This window comes from Grammomys surdaster, unplaced genomic scaffold (genome assembly GCF_004785775.1).
Source record: "Grammomys surdaster isolate TR1022 unplaced genomic scaffold, NIH_TR_1.0 126035, whole genome shotgun sequence".
Classification (NCBI taxonomy): Eukaryota; Metazoa; Chordata; class Mammalia; order Rodentia; family Muridae; genus Grammomys; species Grammomys surdaster.
In genome coordinates this window covers 1,075,971-1,092,327 of record NW_021620848.1, presented here as the reverse complement: position 1 = coordinate 1,092,327, position 16,357 = coordinate 1,075,971, and the positions used below count along the sequence as shown (strand labels likewise).

Sequence of the window (16,357 nt, the reverse complement as noted above, 5' to 3'; positions counted from 1 at the left end):
CAAAATCCTTAAATGATAGTTTCAACATATTACAATTTTTAATTGGTAGACAAATGTATGATGTCATTTAATTCACTGAGGACAAATGTCATAATTCTTAAAAAGCAGAAGGTGTTGAATTACAATGGAGTCCCTGTGGCAACTAGGAGAGTCATTGTTGATTGTTATCATGTTTTAAAATATTCAAATAGGGATGGAAATGCATATAATAAACCTTCTTCTTAATGCCAATCTGTTCACAAATACACCAACTGAACAAGGAAGCAGACTTTTAAATGAGCAGTGTAATGTACATTACATTGGTAAATCATCCTGAGCTGTTCAAACTTATTGAAATCAGACTCCCTTCTTTCAGGTAAAACTCACTTCCTGGGCTCTGAAGCAACTAGCTAAAGGTGATTTAAAAGAACACTCTGTCCTTGAAGAGAGCTCGAGGACAGACTATTCCCAAACAAGATTACTATTTATCCTATAATGTAAAAATATTTGTAATGAAAATGAAAGCCAAAAGTGCATCTATGGAGAAGCTGAGGAATGCTGTTTACAATTCTCCTACCTAGTTTCCCTAGTCAGTTTCTTCTGGATAATAATATAAGACCCTGATTTGATGGTCTCTAGCTGATGCTATTTTTGTTGTTTTGTTTGTTTGTTGTTTTTAACGTGGAAGCCTCACCTGAGGCAATACTTCTCTACCAAGGACACTCTCAACCTGAAAATCCAGCTGGCTCCCCGAATCAATTTCTGCTAGATACTTGGAAGCCCACAATTTAATGATATTGCCTTTGGTTTTTCCTCTCAAAGGCTAATCCACTCATTTCTGGGATGTGTTGTGAGCACTTAATTTGATGATGTTTCACTCTCTCTAGTTCTACCTGCTACTTTGTTATTTATTGTTTTACTTTTCCTCCTTATAAATTTAATAAGCTGACTCAAATAAATCCAAATGCCTGGCAATTGTGTATCATTCTGTGGAGCTTATGGAACAGATACTCTAAGTAAGCAGGTAAACATACTTTAGCCCCATTTCTCACAGCTGCAGAAAGGATGGCTTTGAAAGTGAATGTACTCGGTTCATCTGACCAAACAATGAGCAAACTAGAAAATAAACTCAAGCACCACAAATACAGGCTGATACCATTATCTTTGCTGTATATTGTTCTGTCAATGCTAATAATTTTATATTGAATGCTTCTTTCCTGAGTTATAATGAATATAACAAGAGATGTTCGTATATAAAAAGAGGTGATTGTGAGGAGCTAGCCTGAACAGTTAGATAGGAGCTTAGTTTTGAAGAACAAGTTTAATGTATTTAATATAAATAGACTCTATTTTGAATTGTGATGCTTCCATGCAAACTGCTGAGATGAGTACTGATAAAATGTCTGGGTAAAAACAAAATAAAAACTATTCTGGATATAGATTTCATACAAATTTTTCTCCATGTAAGAGTGGCTGGAAAAGATATCCTACTATACAATTCCAAATATAACTGTGTGTGGATGGGTAATTAATGCATCACTTCACAATGGTCAAGAGATTTTGAATGGAAGAAAATTAAGTAATATCTTATAAATGTAAGGTCAAAATGAATACATTTTTCCCTCAGTCTGAAACTAAAAGTAGAAACCTAAATAGGTAGAAGCTTTAGGAATACACAACACCTATAGAAGAGTATATCTGCATGAGGTCATGCTTTTCATCCTTGAAATGCTTATAATGTTGAATGGTGTGGCTGAGAAAATGGACAAGAGTATACTTACAGGGCAAATTTAGCACAGAAAAATTTTGAACATTTTTAAACATTATCAAAATCAAATGCTATGTTGTATTAAATTTTAATTTAGGTAATAAATTGTTAAACTAACATGAAAACTATACTTCTTACACAGAGATATAATGCTGAATCAGAATAGACAACATATATCCAGGTGACTAAGAAAGAAGTACAATGTTTAGTTTTACTTAAAATTTTATGCCATGCATGATTGATTAGATCTTTCTATATCATGCTATTACTTCCTATACTTTTCATTCATGGAAAATGACTTTTCAGTATAAGGAAAGTTATTACATTCAATTCTGCTTAATACTGAGAAGCAGCCAAGAGAGGAAAAAAGTCTAGGAAGAGAAGCTGACTTTTCAAGTGGAACTAAATTCCTAGGTGGTTCCAGTTTTGCATTTGGCTACATTTAAAAAGACTTCAAGTCTATTGTTTCAAAACGGGCTTCATGCCCACTTTACATGGCACATTTATATCTTGAATTTAGATAATTTATTTCATTATGGTCCCCATTTCCCTGGACAGTATCACCTGCCATGTTTTAATTTCAAACAGAATTGTAAAATGCTGTATTTTACTTCCAAAACGGGAATTTTAGCACTTAAAATTCTGTTAACATTGTTTGGAAATCATTTTGAATAATTTTCATAAACCTTCCATTTTAATGTCTTTTCCACTGAAGTCAAGTCAATAAATAAATTCATGCCAATGTGTAGAGAGACACCTGTCACTGGTGTTTTCAAATACTAATAATTATTTCCTGTAAATCATTTCTACTCTTAGCTGAAAACATGAAAACCTCCATTCATGTGACTATTTATTAAATGCTTTCTACCAAAAGAGGGGTCCATAAAAAATAATTTAATAGTGTTATAAGTATTAAGTTTCTTGGCTCATGAACTGAAATGTATCTTTTACATTAGGGATAAAGATTAGGAAGTCAAAACTATTTTCGGAGATCTTGCTGAGTCACTGATAGGTTCATGGCCTTTCAAAGAAGCGAACAGGTGACTCTGACCAATGGCTACAGAGAGAAATGGAAAGATTTGAGGGTAGAAGAGATAGATGGCTTATGGTAACCAGGGCAAAAGGATATGACATTTTTGGAGGGTGATAACAATGAGAATTCTGTTTTTAAGAAAGGAAGTCAGTGGGGGAGGGGTAATGTGAGGTTGGTTCAATGACAGACTGTTGGAGATTGGTTCTAATGTTTTAATTCACTCAGGAAGCTGTGTGTCCTTATCCCCAATTGGTTTTTGGTCATCAATAAAGATGTCAGTGGCCAATGGCTGGGCAAAGGGAGATGGGCTGGGACTCTTAGAGTTGCGAGGACTAGGACACAGTGGGAAGGACAACAAGTTATGTGAAAATTCAGGTAAATGGCCACTGGCTACTTCCCCAATTGGAACTAGGGTGACAGGGAAAGGTTTTGGAGTTCCTAGCATTTAATGTAGCCAAAGCATTTTAAAAATAACCTAATATATGTGTATCTTTCATTTGTGGAGCCAAAGACAGGTCCTGGGCAGGTGTATGCGTGCAATCTGCTGGGAGCCAAAACAGTGCAGCACAAACTCTCTACTACAACAGACATATAAATCTAAAAGGAATTTGTAATAAAGAGATTCAATTGATTTTTATATTGTACAAATACTTATATATATTTTATAGATTTATCTGTATGTCCAATAATTCAATGAGAGTCTTGAATTGAGATCTGTTCAAATAATAAACTGAGAGAGAGAAAGGCTGTAGTGTAGGAAATAAAGAGAAGCAGTGCAGATGCCCTACAAGTTGTAGGAACCCTCAGAGAGAACCAGAAATATCATGGCTGCTGAGGGATGAATAGAAAACTGAATTCTTGGGTAGATGGTCAAAGAAAACAAGGGTGCAAGAGAAAGCAAGGAAAGTAAAACCTAGAAACATTTTCATCATGAGGCTGTGAAAACTCAGCAATGAGAAGTTAAGCCCAAACCACAATTCTAAAACTGAGAATAAATATTGAAAGATTAATAAAACATTTCTAGTTTTGTCCAAAAGTAAAGGATATGAGTATTATTTGAAAGCAAGAGGAAGGTATTTCATTGAGAAAAAGAAGTATAAAGTGATAAAGTAGAAGAGTGTAGAACAGTGGAGTGACATCTGAGCAAACCGGAGAAGCTCCATTGTTTGGGAAGGAGACTTCTGGGGTCACTCTGGTTTCCACTGGCTCACAGCATTTTCATCTTACCTTCTCCTACAGCTGACATTCCCAGAATTTTTGGTTCATGCTGATGATCCTATGAAGTAACTAGCCCTGATTCATCTTTTTACTTTGTCACTGCTTTAAACGGGCAGGGCAATCCCATGTCAGGTGAAAGCATCTAGTTCCTGTTTGACTCTTTCAGAAGTGCTCCCCTTCGGACGCTTAAAGCTGTCTTGGAACTCAGCCTTCTGATGGAGATGTCCTCTGTATCTCCTGATGTCTCTCTGTACTTTAACTAACTTTCAGCTCTATCATCTTTTAACAGCTAATCCTTTAGAGCTGTCGGCTTGGAATACTTCACTTCCTGCTTCTTTAATCTCTCTCCCTCTCTCTTTCCCTCTCCCCCCACTCCCATTCCTTCTCCCTCACCCCCCCTTCACACACAAAGACTCTTACAGAGTTTTTCCTTTTTCTTTCTCTTTTCTCCTTTAACTCATCATGTATCACCACTAATGGTCAGATCAACACGTTGATTAAATTCTATAAAGCCAATCCTTGGTTTATATGTGGAGTAATGGATGTTACTATAATATTTTTGAAAGTATATCTTGCAAGTTTTCCAAGTGAGAATGTTGAAGGCATGGTTAAATATAAAAGCAGTGAATTAAAGAGTAAAATTTAATGCTTAAAGTGGAAGAGCAGAAGACACCATCAACATTAAGACTCCAAAGAGAAGAAAATATTCTACAGGTACATATCTGATAGAATAGATATATAATATACAAAAAAGCTAAATAGTAAGCAAATAACTGTATAAAGCATAGGTTAAGAAACTAAATAGTATTTAAGACAAAAATTTTCAACACCCATGCTCATTAAGGAAATGTGAAAAAAAATCAGTTATGTAAAGATCATTGCAATCAGAATGGCCATTGTTAGGAAATGCTTATTCACTGTGTGTAAGAATTTAAAAGAGTTGCAGCCACTATGGAAATCAGTGTGGATGCTTCTCAAGACACTGGAAATGGGCCCACTAAATAACTCAACCATGCTCTCTTTGGGCATGTACTCTGAATACTACAACAGAGAAACTTACACACCCATGTTTACTACAAGCAATCAAATCAGCCTAGATGCCCATCAACTGATGAACAGAGAATGAAAATGTGCTATATGTACATAATTGACTTTTCATCATTTGTAAAGGTAATTGAAATTACAATAATTGGAAAACTGAAAAATATTGTAAGTGATACAGGACAAGTCAGAAATCCAAACACCTCATGTTCTCTCTCATATGTGGATCCTAGTTCTTAATTTTTATATGTATATTTATGCAGGAGTGTGTATAGAGGAAAGGAAACTACAGAGAGCCCCATGACAGGAGCAAAAAACAGATTGAAGTATTAGGTTTTAGAGAAGTTTAAATACAGATACAGAGTGAGGGAACTGAGAACAAAAGGAGACAGGAAGGTCACCACAATCAAGTGTGAGAGCAAAAGCCATATGGTAAACAATTACTTTGTAAAATTATTAAAATTCGAAACAAAAAAAGAGGTTGGATGAAGTTATCTTGAATTGACAGATAAAGAATCTCTCCCAAACCATAACATTATTAAATGAAAGTTCCAGCCGGGAAGATTCTGCAGTGCCCAAAACAGCACAGGTTAATGTTACTGCTCTTAGTTTCACACAAGAACTAGATAGTAAGAAAGACCTTATTGCTGAAAATATGTGTTTAGTACTTGACATAGAAAAACCAAGCTGGAAGTGAGCTAGAAGCTTCCTTCCTAAAAACTAGCTTTCTTGATTTTAGAAATGTTGTTCAGCTTGTTCGAGGGGAATTGTTATCTGCAATTATACTCAACTGAGAATTCTTTATGTTACAAAAATGATCTGCCTGGCAGGATATGCTCATTGGTACATTAGTAATTTGACTCTGGAAGATAAAACCACTTTCTGATTGTATTTCTTGCCCACTTAGAGAGGGAAATTTATTTCTGGTAGTATAAATCTGGTTAAAATATGTCTGGAAATGATATATTCCTTAGAGGGAAAGATCCTGCTTTTGTTTTGGTAAATAAATATGATGGGTCTTTCAAATTGCCTTCTAAATATTTATGATTATGACAATAGATTAGTATTGCTGTCAACTTTGGTCATAAAAGGTTCTTTGTTTTTATTTTTCAATGAGTGGTGGCTAAGATGTTATTACAGAAACACATAAATCAAGAATGTACTGAAAACAGATGACATAACATTTGGCCCTAATTGGAACAACTATAGCACCCCTCAAGGTTCATGGAACATTTTGAAAAATGAGGCAAAAAGAATGCAAGAGCCAGAAAAAATGGTGGAGCATTGTGGTTTGCTGTTTTTAGTATGTCATAGCTAATACATACTTTAATTCTCAGCAGCACATCTTGCCTACTCAAGACTTGCTCTACATTGGGTCAATCAGCTTTTTCTCACAGAAATGGAGAGGGAATCAGAAGGTTCCAACATGATATCACCAGAGGACTTATTAGTAGTTTATACTTGATAAGGGGGCTGGGACTCAAGAGATACCTCCACTCCATGAGTAAGTATAGACAGATTGTGATTTGGAGACAAACAAAAAGGAGAGTGGGAGAAGAGAGAAGAGGGGAGAAGAAGGAGAAGGAGAGAGGCAAAGAGAGGAAAAGGGAGAGAGACAGACAGAGAGAGTTTGTTTAGTAGTATAGCTTTTGATAAGATGTCAGTGTGCTTGTACGTAACCCTTAATTCTGATTCTTGTAAGTACTCCTGTTGAAACTCACTGGGGAAACTCACCCCCAAAAGATATCATAGAAGGGTAGGTACTAATTGGAAGGGAGAAGGGGATCACTAAGTGTAAGAAGAGATTAAAGGTAAATAATAAGCGGTAAGGATTATCATAATGACCTGTGTACTTGTAGAAAATGTCACTATGACACACTAATAAATATATATATATATATATATATATTATAACAAAAAGAAAGATAGGCCAATTAAGAAACAATTCACAAAGGAGAATGAGTTAGAAGCTCCAGAAAAGAGAGCAAAACTTGTCTCTTTTTATGCTGACAAGTCAGAAGCACTATTACCTATAGTAACTAAGCTTATTCTGACACTTGGTGCCACTTTCTTTGACTTGGACATTATCTGAGCCTGAAGTGATTGACTAAATATTGTAATATTAAATGTATCAATATTTAAACTTTTTGTTTGCCCATTTGATTTATCTAAGGATAAAATGTAAAACAATTGTGTCTACATGTCAAAAACTAACAGAAGTGTTTATCTGCACATGAGATGTACCCATCAACATCTGATCATGGATAAAGGGTTTGATCTTTGGGCACCATCTATCCTGATTCACTCTTGGCAGTTAATGGTTGTTGAGAGTACATTAATCATTTTATTCCCAGCAGCATAGCCACTGGTAAGCTGCCTGTGATCTGCTAAATGTTCCTCTATCATGTACATCCACTCAACTCTATTTCAACTCATTGAGTAACAAATACTAAGAAGTAAAAATTTAGAAAGTAGGAGCAATTCTAGCTTGGAAGAAAGGGTAGAAATTGGTGTGAGATAAGAGAGGAAATAGGTTATTGGCATGAATGAAATACATTATATTATGATAAATATGACTTCATCCAACATTGAAAAATTCAAATATACTTTCTGTGCTAAAATTATGTTGTAGATATTATAGTTTAAATATTTTTACTGTCTAAATTTTCTTAATATAACTTAAGGAAATACAGTTCATATCCAGAAAGTATATCTAATCCTTAAAATTACCCTTTTTCTGGGTGCACGGCTATAGATCTTGGTTGATCCAGGCCTTGGGAAATAATTACATAACGGAAAGAGCCATTGAGTCTTGCAACTTCAATTAAATTGAAACCATGATCTGTCCAATATATGTTGCCTAGGAGAAATATAGAAATGTTCACAATCAAGATAGAAAAAATAGAATTGCTTATCAATTATACTTAAAATTAATTTTCTGAGTATTCATATAACTAAGATCTTGTTTGCTTTCTTCTATAATGAATTTGCTAAACATCCTTAATTATACTATTTTATAGAGACTTCCAATGTAAATGTTATATTTTGCTGGTTTAAATTATGCAGTTATATATTGACATAGTAAAAATAAGCTGAATCTTCTCCCAACTCTTCAAAGTCTTTGTTTTAACTTTATACTGGCTCTAAGCAAAAGGAAACTTCTTGTATTTTGTTTTTCCCTTGTGGAACTCTCAGGAGAATTGAGCAGAGTTAACAATACAAACTCTACATCTACATAGAAATACTTATCCAAAGGCAATAGAAAGAGATGAACCAAATGCAAAGGAGATTATTTACACTCTTGGCTAGATGGAATTTTTAAGATGTCTGAAACAAGAACCAGAAATTTTTAAAAGAAGAATGAATGCCCAAGAAAAAATATAACTGTTGAATAAATAGAAAAAGAAGCCATAGATTTTACCAGCAATCCAGTCAACAGCTATTCCTTCCACTCTCCCCAAGCCATTGGTAACAATGTCTTCTTTCCAAGTCTGGTCTCTTTTAGATCTGCTGATTTTATTAAGGCCAATGTCTGTCCAATAGATGGTGTCATTTTCTATTGGTAAACACACACAAAAAACCCACATATCATTAAATGCATCGCTATACATATTAGGATGACATCAGAATCATTGTGGGATCATCTTGAATAGATTCTAAGTATGCTTTGCTATAATCTACTAATAGAAATAGTAGGAAGGAAACTATGGAAAGAAATTAATTTTAACATTTAAAATTTAAAGATAAATTTATGAAAAATTTTATTACATTTTTGATATTGTTTTAAATCAGTACGTTTTTATTCCTATGAAATAAAAATGTCTTTTCTTCTAGTATTTGCTCCTTTTTAAGAACTTATTTCTGAGTCATCTGACTGTACAATGAATACTATGGAGGATAAATAACTCAAGGATGTCCAGAGTACAGAGACAGCAGAAAGTCACGTGAAGTCCTTTTGATTGTGTCAAGGATATTTTAAGTAAAAGGTCATTTGATGTCTATAAAGATTGAAATCACATCATCACCAATTATTCCTTTTGAATACATAATAGCATCTTAAATGTAAACAATTCCTTTGTATTATTTCTCAGATTCATTTTATAAAAATCCTAGAATATTTGAAGAATTGTGCCATGCTATCATCAAGTTTCTAAATAACTATGTTTTTTAATATTTTAATGAAAAATAAGCCTAACAATTAATATAAAATATATTACATATATACTCATATGCATGAAGGATAGCAATTATAGGCCAATGATTTTCTACATGACTTCTAGAAAGACATGCAGACAAATAATTAAATAATAAATTTGCTACCAGATAAGGTTTTATGCTGCAGCCAATATTGACACTGAAGAATAAATCCTTTAGAAACAACTTACTTCTGGCACACTGACAGATTATAGAAATAAAGACAATGCAATTAATATAATGAAGGCATTTGTTAGTAAATCTTAGGATTCCATGTCAAATGAAGCATAGCCTCATTTCTTACACCAGAATGGGAGGTGATACAAGTAACACTTTTCTCAAAACAGTTATGTAAGAGATACCATACTTTGAAGTCAAGCTGAAGGCAATGTATACACATAGCTACTAGAGAAGGAAGCATTTCTCTGATCTGTCTGTCAGTTTATACAGTTTTACTACTGAAACAGGGACTTGGTAAGAAGTCTTGGACAAAATGATTTTCTTTTGTGTAAATAGTAATGTATACTGAGTTCAATGTTTTCACTCAAGTAATGAGCACTGTGAAAGATCAGGTAGACATTGCCAGACTGTCTACATTTTTCTTCCTTGCATTGGTCTAAGACAATCACTACAAAGAAGACTGTCCTATAGTCTTCCTGAAAGCACCTACCATGGCAATGATGAGCATCAACCTCAGGCCTTGGGGTTCTCTTTATTTCCTTTTTCTTGTGTTTTACATCCAGTTACTTGACAAATATGCTCATATCAAATCCATTTCCAGTAATTCATTATTCATTTTGTTATTCTTTTAAAACACAACTCCCATTCATAAAAATTCCACTTATTTCTACACTGAAATTAAGCCCCTAACTTTTACCTGGAGTCTCCAACAACTTCTTACTGGCTTCTATGTTGGCTCCAAAACTTTCTCCTGGAGGAGCCATTTTTCAATTTAGGACAAAACATATCAAAGTTAAGTAAGACTTCACTTGACTCCTTTCCTTCACAACTCCTGCAACTACACCTAAAGATGGTGAAAATATGGTTCTTTGCCATGAACTTCATGATCCACCCAAGACCTCTGGATCTCTGCACCCTGAAATTTTCCCACTTTCTTTCTCCCTCAAACCATCTTTCGTAACACTGATTTTCCTGCTTTGGAGTCAAACTAAATCCCCTTAAGCTTCATGGTTGGTAATACTACTTTTCCTTTCAGCATGGAATGTTCTTTTTCTAGAATATTCTTTTTATAGATTGTTAGAGACTCAAATATTCCCTTCTTAATAAAACATTTCTGACTGTGCTATAAAAATATTTTTTGTCACTTTTTTTTGTCCCTCACTGATTTTATTCTTCTCTATAGTACCCATTAATATCAAAGACATTTATTGGTCCTTTTCTCATCCATAAGTATTGATAAGTGGGTATTCATGCCATTTCATGACATGTACCTTCCATAAAATTTATTATAACCTCTGAACATAAAAACACATTTATTGATTTGTTTATGTCTGTCTTATAGTGATGTATTTCTTTAAAGCTTTGTTCCTAGGAACTAGGACAAGCTCCTCACGTATCAACCTCACAGTAAACACTTGGTGATTTCAAAAGTGAATAAAACACACTGTATAAAAACTGGTAGGTATGTAGCAAATGGAGAACATATTTTTCACATGGGGGATAGTTCTGACATGAGGAAGTTTATAAGTACTTTAAGAAACATAGGAAAACAATTGGAAAGACACAATAATATGAGATGAATGTGAACAATGTAATTCGTAAAGTCAGTCATTAAGCAGGAAACTAAAAAAGAAAACCACAATATTCTCAGTTTATTACTCTTTGAATCCATGAAGAGGTCCATCCTGTAAAACCAGGAATTACATGTACTGCCATTCACTGTACATATGTGCCTATTATGGTATTGGCTTGAAAATTATATCTACATTGCTTATTAGAAATAGACTAAAATATTTTATGATAGAGACTTTATTCATCCAGTTTTTTCCTGACAAATCATATTATATAGCAACATTGTACATATGAGGACTGAAAGTGGGCTTAAAGTCCATTTTGATAGCTCTAGCACTGAGTACTTAGAAGAATCTTAGATTTATTCTGTGCTCAGCAGATCAGCTACCTGATAGTTCCTGAGAAGGTTAAAGAGAAGGAAACAACACATCATTTATTTACACCCAAATGCATTCCCTTAATTTGTCACATATTTATTGTGAGTGTGCACTAACATATTTTTAATTGTAATGTTGCTAATATCTATGAATACCTGCAAAATATTGATTATGTAAACTGTTTCAATAATACAGGAATTAAATTCCATCCTGATAAATATAAACTCTAAAGACAGAAAATGTATATATAAAGGGAAGGGAGAAAATCAAGAGTATATGCCATTAACTTTGCCTGAAATTTATCTCAAGTTAAATAGCTCCTAAACATCATTTCACCTTCATTCAAAAGATATTGACTAATAGGCAGTGCTAAGATTTATTACAGATGTAAGCATATGATTATGAATAGATCAGATACTTTCCCTAAAATCATAGAATATTTGTTGTGGAATAAAATTTAAAAATCAAGTTTACTTATACTTTTGGTTGTGAGCCTTCAGGCAGATCTCTGAGTTGGAGGCAAGCTTGTTTTACAGAGAAAGTTTCAAGACAGCCTGGGTTACACAGAGATACACTGTCTTGAAGAAAAAAAGCATAAACAAACAACAAACAAATAAATGAATTTTCTTGAAAAAATATGATTTGGTAATAATATCACACTACTAATAGAAAAGAAAAATGTATAATTGTAGATATTGATACTTACAATGATATTATCACTGCCACCAGTTTAGAGGACATTCCTATAAATTTTACAATTTTACAAGAATTCTCAAGGAGTCCGAGTCGAAAGACTGGAGGACAGATATAGTACATTGTAATTAAGCCAGAATTAAAGTTTACTTTGTCATAGTAATAACTGAAAATGAAAGAAATTGTTTTTTTTATTTTGGGAGAAAATTTTGGGTGCATAAGGACTTAAAGACTAATCAGTAAATGTAAGTCTTTTAAAGACTTTTAAGCCGGGCGGTGGTGGCGCACGCCTTTAATCCCAGCACTTGGGAGGCAGAGGCAGGCGGATTTCTGAGTTCAAGGCCAGCCTGGTCTACAGAGTGAGTTCCAGGACAGCCAGGGCTATACAGAGAAACCCTGTCTCGAAAAACCAAAAAAAAAAAAAAAAAGACTTTTAAACCTTAAATATTTACTTTCTTATAAATCATTAACATGTATTTATTTACTAGCTCTTGTAAATGCCTTGCTTTATCTGTTTTAATATCAAAATTTCCAGCATAAATTTATACACTTTTCTATAAAGTAAACATGTGTGTTGAAACAAACAAAATTCAATACAGTACTAAATCACTTTGGTTTTCTCTTTTAATGAAATAGTCATCAATTCAATTGTTGGTTAGTAAAATATACAAAAATAAAGCCAACACCTTGTTCTAATCTTATCTATGTCAATTGTATGGAGATTTCATGAAGTACTTCACCTCTACCAGCTACTTCCCTTCATATATAAATATGATATAAATATATTTACCTATATTTATATTAATAAGAACAAAAGAATCATCTGCTAATGTGAAAACCTTTTTCAATTGTGTATAAGTGAAATGCAGTATCTAAAAATTAAGCTTGAGTTTAACTGTTATAAAGACCTTTCTTTTTTATTGGTTATTTTATTTATTTACATTTCAAATGTTGTCTACCTTCTGAGTTTCCTCTCTGCAAAGCCCCCATTCCGTATCCTGTCCATTTTGCCTCTATGAGGGTGCTCCCCTAACCACCCATCAACTCCTGCCTCACCAGTCTAGCATCCTGTTATGATGTTATGATTATGCACAAGTGTAAAGTTTCCACAGGACTAATGGCCTCCCCTCTCAGTGATGCCAGATAAAGCAATCCTCTGCTACATATGCTGCTGGATCCATGGGCCTCTCTTTGGTTGTTTAGTCTCTGTGAGTTCCAGGTAGTCCTGTTAGTTGATATTGTGTTCTTCATGTGGGCTTGCAATCTCTGTCAGCTCTTACAGTTCTTCCTCTAACTCCTTCATTGAAATCCATGGGCTCAGTGCAATGGTTCCTATGAGTATTTGTATCTGGATTGGTTAGATGTTGTCAGAGAGTCTCAAGAGACAGCTATACCAGGCTTCTGTCATCAAGTACTTTTTGGCATCAGCTATAGTGTTTGGGTTGATGTCTGCAGATGGAATGGATCCCTAGGTTGGGTGGTCTCTGGATGGTCTTTCCTTCAGTCTCTACTTCATTTTTATCCCTGCATTTCCTTTAGACAGGAACAATTCTGGGTTAAAATTTTTGAGATGAGTGGGTGGTCCCATCCTTCAAATGGGGTTTGTGCCTATATACTGGAGGTGGTCTCTACAGGTTCTATCTATCCTTTGTTGGGTATTTTGACTAATGTCATCCCCATTGGGTCCTAGAAACCTCTTGCTTCCCTTGCATCTGGGATTTTCTAGTGTCTACTTCCAGTTACTCATCCCCCATTGCTACATATTTCTGTTCAATTCCCTGTTCCTCTGAACTTCTCTCCTGTCTCTTCCCATACCTGATCCTGCCCGCTTTCTCCCTCCCCCTCTTCTCTCCCTCCTAGGTCACTTCCTCCCAGGTCTCACCCTCCCACTAGTTCCTATGATTATGTTGTTTCCCCTTCTAAGTAGGATTAAAGCATTCACTCTTTGTCCTTCCCTTTTTTAAAGCTTCATATTGCCTGTGAGTTATATCGTGGATATTCTGATATTTTGAGCTAATATCCACTTATCAGTGAAGACATACCATGTACATTCTTTTGTGTCTGGGTTACCTCATTCAGGTTGATTTTTTTAGTTCCATCCATTTATCTGCAAAATTCATGTAGCCATTGTTTTTAATAGTTGAGTTTTAGTAGCTCCATTATGTAAATGTACCAAAATTTCTGTATACATTCTTCTGTTGAGGGACATCTGGGTTGTTTCCAGCTTTTGGCTATTATAAATGAGGCTGCTATGAACATATTGAAGCATGTGCCTTTGTTATATGTTGGACAATCTCCTAGATATATGCCCAAGAGGTTTAGCTGTATCTTCAAGTAGAACTATTTCTAATTTTCTGAAGAACCACCAGATTAATTTCCAAAGTCTTTTTACCAGCTTGCAATCTCACCAGCACTAGAGGAGTGTTTCTTTTTCTCCACATCCTTGCCAGCATCTGCTGTCACCTGAGTTTTTGACCTTAGCCATTCTGACTGGAGTGAGGTAGAATCTCAGGATCATTTTGATTTGCATTTCCTTGATGATTAAGAATGGTGAACATTTCTTTAGGTGCTTTTCAGGCATTTGCAGTTCCTCAGTTAGGAATTCTTTGTATAGCTCTGAATTCCACTTTTTAATAGGGTTACTCAGTTCCCTTGAGTCTAACTTCTTGAGTTTTTTTGTATATTTGGATATTAGCCCTCTATTTGATGTAGGATTATTAAACATGTTTTCATAATCTGTTGGTTGCAGTTTTCTCCTATTGGCATTGTCCTTTGCCTTACAGAAGCTTTTCAAATATCTGAGATTCCCATTTGTCAATAGTTGATCTTAGAGTCTGAGCCATTGGTGTTCTGTTTAGGAAAATTTCCCCTATGCCAATATGTTCAAGGCTCTTTACTACTTTCTCTTTATTAGACTGAGTGTATCTGGTTTTATGTGGAGGACCTTGATACACTTGGACTTCTGCTTTGTACAAGGAGATAAGAATAGATCAATTTGCATTCCTCTACATCGTGACTGCAACCTGAACCAGCACCATTTGTTGAATATGCTGTCTTCTTTTTCCTCCACTGAAAAGTTTTGATTTCTTTGTCAAAGATTAGACGACCATAGGTGTGTGGGTTTATTTCTGAGTCTTCAATTCCATTGATCTATTGGTTTGTCTCTGTACCAATACCATGCAGTTCTTTTCACTATTACTCTGTAGTAGAGCTTGAAGTAAGGGATGATGACTCCCCCAGAAGTTCTTTAATTGTTAAGAGTTGTTTTTCTATCCTGGATTTTTGGTTATCCCGGGTGAATTTGAGAATTGCTCTTTCTATCTCTGTGAAGAATAGAGTTGGAATTTTGATGAATATTGCAATGAATCTGTAGATCACTTTTGGTACAATGGCCATTTTTTACTATGTTAATCCTGCCAATCCATGAGCATGGAAGTTCTTTCCATCTTATGGTAACTTCTTTAACGTTTTGACTCATGCATGTTAGTTTTGTTGCTTAAAATATTTGTTAGAATTATATTTTTGCTAATGATGTCTTTACAGTCTTTTCTATGTAGCGCATCATCTACAAATAAGGATATGTTGACGTCTTCTATTAGTTTCTCTCTTATTTTCTTCACTTCATTACTCTAGGTCAAACTTCAAATGCTATAATAATAAATATCATATAATAAATAGGAATAGACAAAATGTGGACTAGAGAAGTGACTCCATCATTTTCTTATAAGGACTTGCATTTGGATCCCAATACCCACATAGAAACCATGACATGACTACATGCACCCATAGCACTATTACCCTGGAGGATGCAGACACATCATAAGATTGGCTACTAGTCTAGTTCAGCATTCAGTATGAAACTCTGTCTTCTAAAACATAAACTATATATGAGGTTCAAAGAATTATGTAAGGAGATCTCTATGTATAAGCACTAAAATCCATCCTTTTGTTTATCTGAGTTCATAAACCCAATTCAGATGTTTCCATCTGGGGTTTCTTCTCTTTCTAATGTTTCTACAATGAAGTAATGGTGTGAGTCCTTACCATCCATTTAGACTTGAGACAAGTATGTTCAGTTTGTTGATAAATTTCATTTTTGTTTTCTATAAGATATTTTGTCCATGAGCATTAACTTACTGTTTATTTCTTTATAAATAAAATTATTGAAAAAATTTTAAAGATTGTTAGACTTTTGACCATTTGTTACATGTGTTAGCATTCATTGCTAATGGAGACAACATAAGCTCAAGGAGACTTAAGCTCAAGCATCATAGAACCAGTTGTATATATCTTGATTATTCA

At 34.4% G+C, this 16,357-nt stretch overlaps 1 protein-coding gene across 1 annotated transcript in view; it reads right to left on the bottom strand.

Moving 5' to 3' along the window:
• Nucleotides 1–16,357, bottom strand: part of Lrp1b (LDL receptor related protein 1B) — a 1,533,520-nt gene that overhangs the window by 450,954 nt on the left and 1,066,209 nt on the right. The window contains exons 35-36 of the mRNA XM_028754677.1: nt 8,461–8,595; nt 7,770–7,899 (exon numbers count right to left, since the gene is read on the bottom strand). Coding sequence (XP_028610510.1) covers nt 7,770–7,899; nt 8,461–8,595 — 265 coding nt within the window. The remainder of the gene's footprint in view (nt 1–7,769; nt 7,900–8,460; nt 8,596–16,357) is intronic.